Source organism: Colletotrichum paranaense, assembly GCF_030867605.1.
Source record: "Colletotrichum paranaense strain IMI 384185 chromosome Unknown Scaffold_14.1, whole genome shotgun sequence".
Classification (NCBI taxonomy): Eukaryota; Fungi; Ascomycota; class Sordariomycetes; order Glomerellales; family Glomerellaceae; genus Colletotrichum; species Colletotrichum paranaense.
In genome coordinates this window covers 808,113-822,206 of record NW_026848972.1, presented here as the reverse complement: position 1 = coordinate 822,206, position 14,094 = coordinate 808,113, and the positions used below count along the sequence as shown (strand labels likewise).

Sequence of the window (14,094 nt, the reverse complement as noted above, 5' to 3'; positions counted from 1 at the left end):
TGCCGGTGTCAGTTCACAGGCAGTCTCCCGGCTTGATGAGAAGAACTTTTTCGCGATCTTCCCGTGTCGTCCCGCTTGGCCAGTGGCCTGTAATCAACTCGCCTATTCCAGATCAGCATCATCATCATGATGGCACTTGACCAAGGCAACGCCGATGAGCTAGCACACCTTTGCCTTCGCAGGGGTGTTTATGGCTGTTTCTCAGTCTAACGGCTTGGCCATGCAACGCTTGGTGAGCCATCGTTTGTGCGATAAGGCCTCGACTCTCCTTTGTCGCCTCCATCCACGCTACCCCCTCACGATGGGGGAAAGCTTCTCTCCTTCTTTGTACCTGACTACCGGGTTTCCACCCAACGCACGGGTGGCGCCAGCTTTTCGAGCACCAAAGTCAGGAACCATTTCGCTTGTCACCAGTCCCATCTCAGCTAGGAGTCCGTCTTGAACGGACGACTTAGGCTTGTGGAACCCAGGTTTGCGTGCGTGGTCGACCGGCGAGTGCTGGCGAGGCCAACCGTTGTTTGTCTCCCCCCCTCCTCGATACGATCCTTGACTAACGCCTTTCATTGCCGCATTGGAGGCGTCCATGGCCGCCCATATCGCTCCTGGCGTACTCAGCTAGACCAGATAATATTGCTCTCAGCTGCCGGTGCCCCCGTGTATGCGGCTTGACTAGACCTTTGTCCCCAGGATGGCAGCCCTCCGCACTTGCAGAGTCTCTACTATGGTCCCGTCTCACATATCTTGAACCGATTTCCCGTCCCCCTAAGCCACTGGTCACCCTGACCAACACTCATTCCATTCGCTCACAATCAACCATCCTGTTCTCTCTTCACCTCAAGGCGGGAAGTGGTTTGACCAGTTTGTGGTTCGTTCGTTTCACAGTCTCCACAAGATGAAGGCTTTCAAGACATACTTCACGCCCGACCAGGCGTCGGGCCAAACCGAGGCCGAACCGTCGAAGCCGACTACTTTGCAACCGATTGCACCGCAGCCGAAGCCGCAGGCGGCCGAGAGACCGGCTCCTTACCGGACACACAGCGCCAGAACATCCGCTCGACAGTCGACAGTGAGCTTGGCGCTCACTGCCGGTATGAGGGACAAGCATGCTAGCAGTATCATCGACCTCAGGGCAGATGTCACTGTCCACAGCATCTACCAGGACCAGCTCAGGAAGATGTATGCTTCGGCGTGGAACTTGGGTGAGGGTGTTGTTCTCAAGAAGGGTCGGAACGATTATGTCTGCGCTCCTCCTCAGCTATCCACTGTACCCAATGGTTTCTTCGATATGGTCACCCAGCTGAATGTCAGCGTAAGTACCCACAGGCACTCGTCATAGTAGCCAAGTTTCCAAGTTAACCACCTGCTTAGTGTGCCATGACCGTCAACACACCTGTTATCCAGTCCATCATTCACGGACTCCTGAACAGCGGTGAACCCTTGAACTCAATTCCTCTCGCTGGAGGCTTACAGCTTCAAGTCCTCCAGAGGATGACCGATCTGCCCAGATGTCAGAAGCATCACTTTGCAGCCTTCGTTCTCGACCCTCCCCTGCTCACCGTCTGGGATGATGATGCCAACAGACTGCATGCCCGCGCAGAGAGCCTGGAGCACATGATCATCTCCTACATCTGGCGTAACGAGGGAGGTGATGAGGAGGATGGCGACGAGAAGAACGAGAAGCAGGCCGGCGTCAATGTTGAGGAACTCTCGCCTGCCGCGCTTGAGGAAGCACTCAAGGCTGAGGTCAGACCAGTCCGACTCACCAGTTCTATCATGGTTTCGGCGGCGCTTTGCTTGTCTGTGGCGTGCTTGGGTCTCGGTTACCGTAATCTGGCTCTGGAGTCCACCATCGACGGCAGCTACACGCGCTGGGCACTCCTGGCCGTTACCCCGCTTACGCTTTTCATCAGTCTCGTGAGTATTGCGAATCTGAATTACCGGATTGTCATGAACTAACGCACCACAAGTTCTTCTTCTTGTCTATTTCCGGAAATATCTTCCAGATCCTCGGTCCCATCTCGTCGGTTCACGCAAACTCCAAGAACTACTCTGGTAAGGCACCGCGCCGCCTTGGCCCTCACCGTGGCGAGCTTCCCCACGTCACCATCCAGATGCCCGTCTATAAGGAGGGCCTGAACGCTGTCATCAAGCCCACGGTCCTCTCTCTCAAGACTGCCATCTCCACCTACGAGATGCAGGGTGGCTCTGCCAGCATTTTTGTCAACGACGACGGTATGCAGCTCATCAGCGAGGACGAAGCCTCGGCCCGTAGGGAGTTCTATGAGGAGCACAACATGGGATGGGTTGCTCGCCCCGGCCACAACCCCAAGCCTTCAGACCCCACCGTTCAGCCTTTCATCCGCAGAGGCAGATTCAAGAAGGCCTCCAACATGAACTACGCCCTGATGACTAGCAACAGGGTTGAGGAGAAGCTCAAGCAGATCAACCGCGGAAGCAGATGGAGCCAAGATAGTGAGGATCAAGCCTACGAGCAAGCTCTTGCTGAGGTTCTCGAGGAGTCTGAGGGCCGAACGTGGGCTGAGGGCAACATCCGCATGGGTGACTACATCCTTCTTATCGACTCTGACACCCGTGTTCCCCGCGACTGCTTTTTGGATGCTGTTAGCGAGATGGAGGCTTCTCCCGAGGTTGCCATCATTCAGTACACCTCCGGTGTCATGCAGGTTTCCGACTCTTTCTTCGAGAAGGCGTAAGTTGATTCGAGTGATCATTCCATACGCACACCAGCTAATCTCTTTTCACAGTGTCACATGGTTCACGCAGATGATTTACACTATGATTACCTTTGCCGTCGCCAACGGTGATATTTCGCCCTTCGTCGGTCACAACGCTATCCTCCGCTGGTCTGCTCTCCAAGATGCTGCTTCCTACATGGAGGATGGCTACGAGAAGTTCTGGTCTGAGTCTCACGTCTCCGAGGATTTCGATATGGCTTTGCGTCTGCAGACTTCCGGTTACTCTATCCGTTATGGCGCCTACACCGGTGATGGCTTCAAGGAGGGTGTCTCCCTCACTGTCTACGACGAGTTGGCCCGCTGGGAGAAGTACGCCTACGGATGCAACGAGCTGCTGTTCCACCCCTTCCGTTTCTGGCTTACTCGTGGCCCCTTCACGCCCCTCTTCAGACGGTTTGTCTTCTCCAACATCGCCTTTTACAGGAAAGTTACGATTCTGTCCTACATCGGCACCTACTACGCTATCGGAGCATCATGGATCCTTACCTTGATGAACTACTTCCTGACTGGATGGTTCTTTGGTTACTACGACAAGTACTACCTCGATTCGTTCGCTATCTTCTTCTCCATCATCGTCGTCTTCCCTCTCGCTGGAAACGTTGCCTTGGCTGTGCTCAGGTACAGACTGGGCCAGAAGTCTCTCCTTGGAGCCCGTAAGTTTCCCTCTCTTCTTCTGCATCGACACCAGACAGCTAATCTTTTCATATGTAGTCTGGGACAACTTCAAGTGGATGCCTGTGTTCACCATCTTCCTGGGCGGCATTTCACTCCACGTCTCCAAGGCTTTGCTCTGCCATTTCTTCGAGATTGACATCCAGTGGGGCGCCACTTCCAAGGAAGTCGAGAACTGCAACTTCATGGAGGAGATCCCCAAGATCATCAAGAGCTTCGCGGGCACGTTCATCTTCACAGCTCTGGGAATCGCTCTCATCGTCTGCGGATACTACGTCTTCCCCGTCCAGTGGCAGATTCGCTACTTTGCGACCATCTTCCCCGTGGCTATCTCTATCACTTCGCACTTCTGCCTTCCGGTACTCCTCAACCCCGCTTTGATGAAGTTCACCTTCTAAACCGGCACTCATTTTACGCGACCATTTAATGAACATACAATTCACTTTATCTTAGAAATGGGATCTATAGACGGAGTTTAATTTGGCAGAAGGGTCCTCCACGGAGGTATAGACTGTTGATAGCGTTCTGGATGGGTCTTTTACTCACTCTTTCCTTCCATCTGGTCTTGATGATGACGAACATCGTCACGGATACAGCATGATTTAATGTTTTCAATCTCTCTCTCTCTATATATACCAGGCATATCTCTGATATCCAATAAAAGAAGATAACTAAAAGCTCATTCACAACAGAGACAGTGCCCTTATTCCCAATTGCCAACTAAGAATTCATTAACATTGCATCCGAGTGTTTACTTGATAATCCTTGCGAAGGTAGAACCGGGATCGGCAAGCCAACTCTAGGGCAGTGTTGACCATCAGATTTAATAGTCCAAATCTGCGCTGAAGTAGACACACTCGCAGCTATAGAATCTGTTTTCGAACTCGATATCAAGGGACCGCATAGTACAAGGCAAGTAAATCATCAAGATCCTAGCCGACGCTACTGACCGTAAGAATATCAACGTCATTATCAAGCCATCGCATATGAGACTCATTGCCTTCTCCAAACTGCTTGCAAAGAAACATGATATGGCAGTCGATGAAATTTCGCAATATATGCTAGACAGCCAGCAGGTCTTCGCAGACCCAAATCCTGGAGAGCCGTAAGCTAACAACAGCTAACTGCGAATTCTTCCTCCCAAAAGTAAAACGATCAAGATTGCCCATGACCAACAATCACAGTAAAACGCCATGTAGAAAATGCCCCGCCGTTCTTCAAGCTCTTCTTTTTTGGTGAACCCAAAACGCCGTTCCAAATGTGCCAAACATGAAAACCCAGAGGGTATCGAGAGCAGCAGCAGCAGCGGCGCAGCCACCACAGCCATTACCTCACAACGACCCCCCACACCCCTCCTCTTCTAATATCTCATAACAAGACCGACCCATCTAACTGTTCGTCGCAAAGAGGGTATCTTCGTCACGAAGGTACTCGCCGGCGTCGGACTGCCTGAAGCAGACGACACCGGTGGGATCGAGACGGCGCGCCTCGGCCGTGGAGCGGGCGGTGACGCCGAAGCCGAGGGGCTTGTCGTCCATGGCGTAGACGATGACGCCCTGGTGCTCGGGGCAGTCGTCGGACCAGCGGCCGACGTGGGCCTTTACGATGTTGCCACCGTACAGGAAGGGCATTTCTCCGTTAGGCTGAACGATTTTTTCCCTGTTAGCATGTCTGTCCCACTGTACATGCTTCCTTTCGCGGACTCCAATCGAACGAATTGGGGGTTTTTGAAGTCTGACATACCTTGACCCAAATCTTGTATCTTGCGTGCTCGCTGAGGACGGGAAGAGCGGTTACGTGCAGGCGGAACTTGCCAGTCTTTGTGAACTTTCCTATATGGCGAAAAAGGGGCGGTGGTTAGTCCATATACACAAAGACTTGACCGAGAACTGGGGTTGGCCTTGCACGCGCAGAGGAACATACCGAGGCAGATACCGATGCTGAGAAGCTTATCGCGGGCGATGCTGGTCGCAAGATTGGCGACGGAGAGGCGCACATAGTAGACACGGTCCTTGATCATGCGGAAAACGTAACGATCGGGCTCGGGACCGTTGTCGAGCGGGGCGATGAGGTTCTTCAGCGAGCTGCCCATGTAGCTGGCCAGCTTGTTGAAGAGGGTCTCGGTCTCTTTTTCTGTGAGGGGACGCATCTTGGGCTTTCTGGTGGTGTTTTGATTTCGATTCGAATGTGCTCGGTTCGGTATCGGTGTAATCGGATTGGGACTCGGCGAGCGTTGGTGGATAGGTAGGATCTTTCACAATAGAGGTGCCGTTGCCGAAAGGTGGGATGCAGGTGCATCGCGATGCGAAAAAGGTTGGAGTAGCGGCAGAAACCCAAAAAATTTCGGGCGGTCTGAGGGTGTTCCGGGGTTTCCATTGGCTCAATGACCAAAACCTCCACTAAAAAGTTCGATGGTCCCTCTTCCCGCTGTTGGCGGTCCCAGGGTCCCCAACTCAATCCCACCGTACATTGAGAAATCTCTCTTTCAGCGAGGACGAGAGCATTCTGAAGACCAGCGAAGCGGCGAATCCCACAAAACAAACTCCTTTCGAAGTAATCTATCCCTTCCGACTGACATTCCAAACAAATCTGTTGTCCCACAATGTCTTCTAGAGCTTCAAAGCGCCGCAGGCTCACGCCGCCGCCCGACGACGAGAACGATCACACCGGCAAGTCGTCCAAAAAGATCCAAAAGTCCTTCTTCAAGAGCGCTGCCGGCTGGAACCTAGAGCAGGACTACGAGAGCCGCCCGCGCAAGGGAAAGAAGGACAAGAAGGAGAGCACCCGCTTGCCCATCAAGACAGCCGACGGCCGCCTCGAGCAGTACCGGTCCCTGCAGGGCGACGATAACAACGACGATGCCGACTCGGTCGCGAGCGACGGCGAGTGGCTCGAGGGCCGTGAGGACGAGGAGGCCACTGCCGAGGCGGCCAACGAACGTCTGCGTCAGGATCGTAGGAAAGAAGAAGAGGAGTCGGACCTGCCCGAGCCCGTCCAGATCCACCAGGCCAAAGAGGAGCTCGCCAAGATTGCCATGGCGCTGAACGAGGATCCAGAGGAGAACGTCTCGGCCTTCAAGGCCATTGCAAAGATTGGCCAGTCGCGCATCCAGGCCATTCAAAAGCTCGCGCTGGCCACCCAGCTCGCCGTCTACAAGGACGTCATCCCAGGCTACCGCATCCGGCCCGTCGCCGAGGACGCCCCCGTCGAGAAGCTCTCCAAGGAGGTCCGGAAGCTGCGCGCCTTTGAGCAGGCCCTCGTCTCCGGGTACCAGGGCTACGTGAAGGAGCTCGCGAAGTGGGCAAAGGCCGATATACCGACCACGAGGAAAACGGGGCAGAGCATCTCGAGCGTCGCCATCTCGTGCGCCTGCACGCTCGTCAACGCCGTCCCGCACTTCAACTTCCGCAACGACCTCCTGAAGATCCTCGTCAGCAAGCTCTCCAAGCGCAAGATCGATGCCGACTTTCACAAGTGCCGCCGCGCGCTCGAGACGCTCTTCGTCGACGACGAGGAGGGCCGTCCCTCCATGGAGGCCGTCTCCTTGCTCGCCAAGATGATGAAGGCCCGCAACTTTGGCGTCGATGAGAGCGTGCTCAACCTCTTCCTCCACCTGCGCCTGCTCGACGAGTTCGCGGGCAAGGCCTCGCAAGACCGCGTCGACCGGGAGCGCGACCCGGGTGCCCCCCCGCCTCAGTCACGCAAGAACTTCAAAAAGGAGTTCCGCACCAAGAAGGAGCGCAAGATGCTCAAGGAGCAGAGGGCCATCCAAAAGGACATGGAGCAGGCCGACGCCCTCGTCAGCCACGAGGAGCGCGAGCGCATGCAGTCCGAGACGCTGAAACTCGTCTTTGCGTCCTACTTCCGCATCCTCAAGATGCGCGTGCCGTGGCTCATGGGCGCCGTGCTCGAAGGCCTGGCCAAGTACGCCCACCTCATCAACCAGGACTTCTTCGGCGATCTCCTGGAGGCCCTCAAAGATCTCATCCGCCACGCTCAGGAGGACGCAGAGGGCACCAACCGCGAGGACGACGACGACGAAGAGAACCAAGACGAACAAGACGACGACGATGACGACGACCTCGGCGGCGCATCCCGCAACACGAGCCGCGAAGCCCTCCTCTGCACAGTCACAGCCTTTGCCCTCCTCGCAGGCCAAGACGCGCACAACTCCCGCTCCGCGCTGCACCTCGACCTCTCCCACTTCGTAACCCACCTCTTCACCTCCCTCCCTTCCCTCTCCCTCAACCCGGACCTCGAACTCACCTCCAAATCCCTCCACATCCGCCCCGCCCAGGCCGCCGCCACCCGCGACAACCGCGTCAACCTGCAAACCACCACCGTCCTCCTCCTGCGCTGCCTCACGGCTGTCCTCTTGCCAGCCTACCAGATCCGCTCTGTCCCGCCCCTGCGCCTCGCGGCCTTCAGCAAGCAAATCATGTCCGCGGCGCTACACATGCCCGATAAGTCGGCGCAGGCGGCGCTCGCGCTCATGCAAGACGTCGGACACACCCACGGCAAGAAGATTGCCGCGCTGTGGTGTACCGAGGAGCGCAAGGGCGACGGCAACTACAACGCCCTCAGCGACAGCGTCGAGGGAAGCAATCCCTTTGCGACGACGGTGTGGGAGGGCGAGCTTCTGCGGAGGCACTTTTCGCCCAAAGTTAGGGAAGGTGTCAAGTTGTTAGAAAAGGAGATTAATAGCGCATGAGGATGAGCATGAAGTGTAATTGGTTTGAGGCATCAGTCGAACGAAATCTAAATAGGAGTTGGGAAACATGGGAAAAAGTGATAAAAAGGGGTTACCTTTCTACGGGTGTTGCGGGCTTTGGCATTTAGAGACCACGTACATATTACATACACCGCCCATGAACACCGGAGCCATCTTCAGGTTCGATCATGATCCCTTTAGTAGTGCCTTTATGTCTCATATTGAATCAAGCCCTGGCATTCATGGAATTTTGAGAAACTGTGGATTGACTATCTACCTAGACGGCCTGTGAGGTATCATTCCTGAGCAAAGTGACCTGGGCGGCGGACTACCTAATACCTCCAGACGCACAGGGCGGCTTCTGTACGAGATATCTCGTTCCGCTTCCCCAAGTTGAGAAACCCCCAAAGCCAATATCAAAGTCAACCTTCCATCATCATCTTCATCATCAAGAACTCTCTCTGCCTCGTCGAAACCCCACCATCTTCCGACGATCCGACGACGATGCTTAGTGGCGTCCTCCATGCCCTTTCTCTTTAGCAGCTCAAGGTCTTGCCGCTATAAGGCATCATTAAAGAGTGCTAAGAGAGATCAGAGATGTTGTCACAACTTCAACAATCTGAGGATACGGCTGCGGAAGTTTGCCTATCCATATCGCGTCCATTTCCTGTCAAAGTAGTGCCCCTCAAAGGATTTGCAATTGTTGCCCGATCATAAAGGAGCAACGATTCAAACATTCCAGAGTTGGCGACGGTGAGAGATGCATCCCGATGACGATCTAAGCCCACATCGATTCGTTGATGCCTCTACGGCGGCGGACAGACGGCTGTGGAACTGGAGCACCAGCCAAAGGAGGACCGGACGAGTTGTTGAAGGCGACAGCCAAAGTGGTCGAAGCGCCGGGCGAGTTGTTCTGATGGCCAGATGAATTGATATTCCGAACGGGCACACTGCTCGAGGGACCGGATACGCCGTCCGAGTCCTTCCATTGGATGACCTGGAGATGATCGTCGGGGTCATCTACAATGGCAGGGCTGGCGCCGAAGTGAAGAGGGAATTGGGCAGCAGCCTGAAGCAGCTTGGGACAGTCTGGGTTCGAGTGCTCGTGGAGGATTACGTTGACCGCGAACCTGTTCTTCACTGCATCCGACGCACCTTTCATGCGAGTGAGGTCATGATCGCCGTCAGAATCCGTGTTGTAGCATGAAGCCGCCAAGCCAATAATTGGGTGGCTTCTCTTAGGGCAGTTGCAGTAGGGTTCCTTCATCTGAGGCTCCGCTGTTTTCTTTTCGTCGGTTGTCTCCTGCTGCTCAATGAGGGGCTGAGTGTTGTTGATAATTCCGGAATGAGTATCAGTGGCGGGCACAGCGCCAGACTTGTTTCCGACTTCTTGAGCCATGCGAGCGTGGAACTCATGGTGGCCAGGAAGTTCCCGGCCACTTTCGAGCTGCGCCAGAGCCCATTCGACGGAACCGAATTTGAGCTCTGACTTAACAGCAGAGGTCTCAGTCTTCGTGGAGGAGGAGGCTTCAGCATATTGCTTGTCGTGAACGGTTTCAGGAAGACGAGGAGCCTGTACGTTGTGGTTAGACTGCGGCTGTGTCACCAACTCAATGTCTTTGGCGAAAAGAGCGAAAGCTTTGGCATCCAAGTTGGAACTGGCAGTAGTTCCCACTCCGCTCATATTGTTCTGTTCCCTGATGACTTTTGCCTCGTGAGCGATCCGCAAGCTCTTTCCAAAGCCACTCGGCTTCGAACGGACAGTCGTCTCAGGAGGGAAGACAGCCTCATTTTCCAGAGAAGGCGGAGGAGCGTTAGATTGAAAGACAGCTTGAGCGTTTCCGGGAACGGCGGCTTTCGATGTCTCGGGGCCATCAATTTTGGTGACAGGTATGCTTGACGAGGCACGGCTGGTCGAAGTCTCCTTGGGAGAAGCGGCAACCGGGCTAAGCTTGGGTGTAAGCCAGCTGGCGAGTTTCTGATCGATTCCCATCGGAGCGTCAGAGCGAGCAGGCACTGTGTTCGCGGGAATCGTCAGCATCGTGGGCGTCACCGGCGTCGCTGGACCAGTCTGAGGCGTGTTTGCCAACCAACCCGCGAGAGTGGGATCGACACGAGTGACGGCGGAAGGCTGGACTCTGGCTCGATTGACTTGCGGCTGCGTGAAGACAGCACGCGAAGAAGAAGGCATAGGGCGGTCTGCAAGGATTAGCAAATTGAACAATGGTCTCTCAAGGAGTCGACTCACTCATCTGAGTCGGAGGAGCATCGTATCGAGTAGGGGTTGCTCTTCCGATGCCGCCAGGCCTGCTGCCACTGCCGCCATCGTTCATGCGTCCTCGTCCGCTGTTCCTGCCCCTACTGCTGCCTCCCTTGGCTTTGCTGAACTCCGCGGCAAGAGTTCTTGCTGCTGCCATCTGTTCAGCCTGCTTCTTGGGGTCCATGTTGGCAAACATTTTGGCAGCACGTCCTCTGTAGCTGATAGTTCAGAACTTTCTCCAATAGAAGTCTAGTGATTTGATTAGTGTCAAATTCCTCCTTGCACCTGGAAATAGACCGGGATATCTGCCGATCAATGGTCAATGGTTTGGAAGCATTCAGCAAACGCAATGCAGAAGATATAGAAAGTGTTGAAGTCGAAGATTTCGGCACAGAGTGTCATGATTGTGAAAGGCATAAAATATGAAAAGGCATACGCGACATCAAGCTCGTTATCCCAAGGAAGGGGCCTTCGTAGAGAAATGCCCTCAACCGAGTAGATGAACCTTGAAGGAAAGAAATGAAGAGGATGTTTAGTACTGACCTTGCCTAGGTAGAGCCTCTTTCTCTGCCTTTTTCTCGTTGCTGGAAAGAGAAAACTCGTCTGTTGGTGTCCTGCTAAATTCGGCGTCAATGTGAATGCTGGCTGGGGACGGCGCCCAAGGTGGGAAACCAGATATGTTTGGATAGGGACTCGGGTAGGTAAAACTGACGAGCGCTGAGAAGAGTAGTCGAGTGCAAGGACGCGAGACTGTCTATGAGATGTAGAGAAGGAACCTTGCCCGGTGGTCCAGCGAGGAAAAATAGCTTGCCTTGCCAACCTGGACAAAAAGGGAAGGTAAGGTTGCTGGGGCAGGTGATCTTCGAGGAAGGTAGGAGCTTGGGAGAAAATCCAGGGGTCAAAGGCAGGCATAGGCAGGTTGCTTTGGAAGAAAAATCAGAGTAAACAAATATGGTTCACCCGGCTTAGGGCATAGAGAAAAATGAGACGGCAACAGATAATGGGACGGAATGGGTCTTTGGGACGGTTGCTGGGACAAGTATATGGGACGGAAGAAATGTTTTTATTGGGAAGGTGTGAGGACTATCACCAGATGATGTTGGAGAGTAGAAGTATGCTGCTCTTCTTGTCCCATAGGGCCACCGATTCATGTGGGAAGGCTTGACGGGCTGCTAGGCTGGGCGTGAAGGGCTAGCACATAGCTGCAGCAAAAGTAACAAAACAGAAGAATCACAGAGCTCTTTATTGGATATCCGCCTTATCTGGCACTCGTCAGCTGAGGTTCATGTTGAAGAAGAAGAAGAAGAAGAAGAAGAAGAGACGTCTACTTCAGATATCAAGCAGGGAGCCAGCATAATGCCAAAGCACCTGTACAAGACAATTTTCGCTTACATTTGTGGGCGTCGCTCTTCCTCGTCATGGGTGAATGGGAGAGGCACATGTACTGACAATCAGTCCCCTTATTTACCTCGAATATCTAGCATATGCATACCATCAAATAAAAGCTAATTCAGCGAGGGCAGAATGGGAAAATCTGGGTATTCGAGTTGGCAGGTCGATTTGCATTGCTGGGCGAGCTATGGGTATCTCATCGCCATCTGTATTTCGCTGTAGGAATTCTTTCAAGTCGAGCAGAAATTTGGCGTTTCCTATTATCTTATGCCTTGCCGCTCTTCTTGGCCGGTACCATCTTTTCTTCCACCTTCAACTGCGTGGAACGGTAGACAGCATCCTTTGCCTCGTCCAACCAAGCGACGTGGATAGGCGAGACGTGCTTCTGAACGTAGTCTACCAGCGCCTTCGACATTGGGGCACCCACCCGGATTCCAATCGACGAGACCCTCGGGATACCGACGGCAGCGCTGAGTTTCTCGCCACATGGCTTGGAGTATCCGACTAATCTTGTTGCGGACGCTGATGCAGCGGTATTGGAGGCCACGGCTACCATCTGCGGCAGTTGACAGTTGAAGGCCGATGACTGGCCGGAGCGGGCGACGAAAATAAGGGCATATGGAGCAGGGGGGACTGTCGCCGTGCTGGCTCCATCGGTGTCTGGCTCTAATCCTTGCTGCGTCGATGCGAGTCGTTCGAGGTTGCGGGTGATGCTTGCCAGACCAACGTCGACGAAAGACGCGATTTCTGGCAGTGGTGGACGTTCGCTCTTCTCGGGCTCCTTGCCAGCAGCTCCTTCTTCCTTTCTCTTCCTTTTGGCGGCCCGTTTGCCTTCCGAAGGCTTAACGTGCCTTTGACGGTGTTGACCCAGTGGTGTCAACAGACTGTGTGTCTGGTTAGCTCAATTTCAATGTAGACATGTGCCAGTAGCCCGAGTATGAATCTCAAAGAAGTACCTGCAAAGTAACTCTAGAATGGCGTCTTGATCTTCAAAGGCGACCTCGGGCCTGCAGTGTGTAAGCAATTCGAGTACTTAAATAGACCTTTCAAAAGCACTCCTACCATTGTACTGCTGAAAATGGTGTGCCAACTGAATGCACCAACTTTTTACGCAGTTGGTTGGCCATTTTGATGTCTTACTCAACGTGACCAGACGTCACGATTGGTCGTTTGGTATGCAAGTCAAGGACTCGAGTCGAGAGCGAAACCAGTACCGTGCCCCAGAGAGTGAGTTTCCAGGTGAAGCAGCTGAATGAGCAGACGAGTAGAGCGTAATGGTTGCCCTGTGAATTTCTGTTGCAACTGAGAGACGTTGGATTTGACGGTCCACTGGAAGTAGTTCAGGGGCTAGCAAACCAAAAGTTGAAAGTTGGAGTTGGGTGGCTGGTGCTCGAGAAGTTCAAATCATGGATGGGTATTGGCCCGTAAGGCTTGGTCGATGCTTGTAGGAAACAGCAAACAATCGAGTTGAACTTGGCTTTTCCAATCGGGATAATTATAGCAGGAGGTGTCATGCAATTGGTTGTTGACCAAAATGCACGGCTGGAGGGATCAATACCAACACTTGCGAGTCGTTGCCCAAAGAAAAGAAATAAGGACAAAAATAAAACTCGTCAGTCGTAAGCAACAAGGGGACTAAGGTAATTGGCTTTAGCGGCCGATAGACAGATAAGCGAAGTGGCACTAGCGCCACATGATGGATCATTAGAGGAAGGAAACAGATGAACGGGCATCGAAAGCTTCAAACTTTGGAAGTTGGAGGGTGATGATGAGTCGGGCCAGGAGCTTGGCACACGGCTGGAAAGTAGGTAGTGACAGAGGTCGGTCCTTGACTAGGGCCTTTGGACGCCCTCTTGAGCTCTCTGAGGTACCTGATCCCAATGATGTCGATGCGGGCAGTCGGCTGAATGTCGACGTTGGGGTCGTTGAGGCGAGTTTGCATGGACATGGGCCGCTAGGAATACCGGCCCCGCATGAGCTCCAAGCCCCTCGGGGGGCACGGACAGACAGCTGCGGATGGAAGAGCCGGGTCGCGCAAGGGTCGCCGAGAGGCCGAATGCGACGTTGAGTTATGACCAAAGTGACGGAAGCTTTTCATGTGTCATCTGGTCGGTTCCGATACGAGACTGGACTCCGAAAGAGAGTGCTCATATGAGACGACTCAAATGTGACAATGCTCTGGGACGGGTCGGAGGCTGCTCTGCCTAGGCATTTTGCCCTGGGCATACCCAAGGTCGCCGATGTAATAACAAGCTGGGACTCCGACTGATCCCGTACAGACACACGATCGTACCTTATGGATG

General features: G+C 53.9%; 5 protein-coding genes across 5 annotated transcripts; 2 read left to right on the top strand and 3 right to left on the bottom strand.

Annotated features, from left to right (window-relative positions):
- Positions 1–892: 892 nt before the first annotated feature.
- On the top strand, positions 893–3,826 carry CPAR01_14116 (uncharacterized protein; the record flags this gene model as incomplete). The annotated part of the gene is made up of 5 exons (XM_060498368.1): positions 893–1,309; positions 1,369–1,914; positions 1,968–2,710; positions 2,766–3,409; positions 3,468–3,826. 5 exons carry the CDS (start codon positions 893–895, stop codon positions 3,824–3,826), a joined length of 2,709 nt encoding a protein of 902 aa, XP_060343102.1.
- A 990-nt stretch (positions 3,827–4,816) lies between these two features.
- Positions 4,817–5,577, bottom strand: CPAR01_14115 (60S ribosome subunit biogenesis protein NIP7; the record flags this gene model as incomplete). The annotated part of the gene is made up of 3 exons (XM_060498367.1): positions 4,817–5,071; positions 5,172–5,260; positions 5,352–5,577. 3 exons carry the CDS (start codon positions 5,575–5,577, stop codon positions 4,817–4,819), a joined length of 570 nt encoding a protein of 189 aa, XP_060343101.1.
- A 453-nt stretch (positions 5,578–6,030) lies between these two features.
- CPAR01_14114 (nucleolar complex-associated protein) lies at positions 6,031–8,139 on the top strand (the record flags this gene model as incomplete). The annotated part of the gene is made up of 1 exon (XM_060498366.1): positions 6,031–8,139. One exon carries the CDS (start codon positions 6,031–6,033, stop codon positions 8,137–8,139), a length of 2,109 nt encoding a protein of 702 aa, XP_060343100.1.
- A 778-nt stretch (positions 8,140–8,917) lies between these two features.
- Positions 8,918–10,595, bottom strand: CPAR01_14113 (uncharacterized protein; the record flags this gene model as incomplete). Its single annotated transcript, XM_060498365.1, has 2 exons — positions 8,918–10,338; positions 10,388–10,595. The coding sequence occupies 2 exons, from the start codon at positions 10,593–10,595 to the stop codon at positions 8,918–8,920; spliced, it is 1,629 nt and encodes a 542-aa protein (XP_060343099.1).
- Positions 10,596–12,056: 1,461 nt separating this feature from the next.
- CPAR01_14112 (uncharacterized protein) lies at positions 12,057–12,918 on the bottom strand (the record flags this gene model as incomplete). Its single annotated transcript, XM_060498364.1, has 3 exons — positions 12,057–12,675; positions 12,748–12,798; positions 12,854–12,918. 3 exons carry the CDS (start codon positions 12,916–12,918, stop codon positions 12,057–12,059), a joined length of 735 nt encoding a protein of 244 aa, XP_060343098.1.
- Positions 12,919–14,094: the final 1,176 nt, after the last annotated feature.